This window comes from Aptenodytes forsteri, unplaced genomic scaffold (genome assembly GCF_000699145.1).
Source record: "Aptenodytes forsteri isolate BGI_AS27 unplaced genomic scaffold, ASM69914v1 Scaffold54, whole genome shotgun sequence".
In the NCBI taxonomy this organism is placed as follows: domain Eukaryota; kingdom Metazoa; phylum Chordata; class Aves; order Sphenisciformes; family Spheniscidae; genus Aptenodytes; species Aptenodytes forsteri.
In genome coordinates, this window is record NW_008796044.1 from 395076 (window position 1) to 395729 (window position 654).

At 48.2% G+C, this 654-nt stretch overlaps 1 protein-coding gene across 1 annotated transcript in view; it reads right to left on the reverse strand.

Annotated features, from left to right (window-relative positions):
• The window catches only part of FGF18 (fibroblast growth factor 18), a 79275-nt gene extending 78659 nt beyond the window's left edge, over positions 1–616 (reverse strand). Inside the window, exons 1-2 of the mRNA XM_009285977.1 lie at positions 464–616; positions 151–187 (exon numbers count right to left, since the gene is read on the reverse strand). Of these exons, the coding sequence (XP_009284252.1) occupies positions 151–187; positions 464–495 (69 nt within the window). The 5' untranslated portion in view covers positions 496–616. The remainder of the gene's footprint in view (positions 1–150; positions 188–463) is intronic.
• Positions 617–654: the final 38 nt, after the last annotated feature.

The window sequence follows — 654 nt, forward strand, 5'->3', positions numbered from 1 at the left end:
TGGCGCGCGGATCAGTTTAATACGGCTGTAAAAACTAGAGGGAAAAAAAGTGAAAGCCCTAGCCAAAACTGCCTGGCACTCCGAGGTCAGCACGCCGCCTTTGTTTCTATTTTACAACCAAAAGCGAAAGAGGACAGAAAGGACACGTACCTGTACCTGAAAGCACAGCAGCAGGAAATGTAAACATCTGGAGAGGAGAAAAAAAAAAGCAACAAAAGATCAAATGATGCGGTAAAATGGTTAAAGTTGATTTTTTTTTTTTTTTTGCTTTGTTTTTGTTTGCGATTTTTTAAAGGGCGCAGAGCGATGCTCTGCTTATAAAAAGGCTCGGGTCCCGATTACCACCTGATTGCAAGGAAAACGCAACCGGAGCCTCCAAAAGGAAAGTTTAAAAAAAAATAAAAACAACAAAAAAAATTTAAAAATAATAAAAAAATATTTAAAAATATGCCATAATCCTTACAGGCAAGTGCAGGCTGAGAGCAGTGAATACATCGCTGGGCGAGGAGAGGGGGGAGGTCAGTGGCTTCACGCTAGCGGAGTGCAGTCCCCCACCGCCGCCCTGACATGGGAGCGATCCGGCCGGCGAGCTCCGCTCCGCGCCGCTCCGCGCCGCTCCGCCCCGCCCGGCCGGGGCGGGCCAGTCCGAGAGGG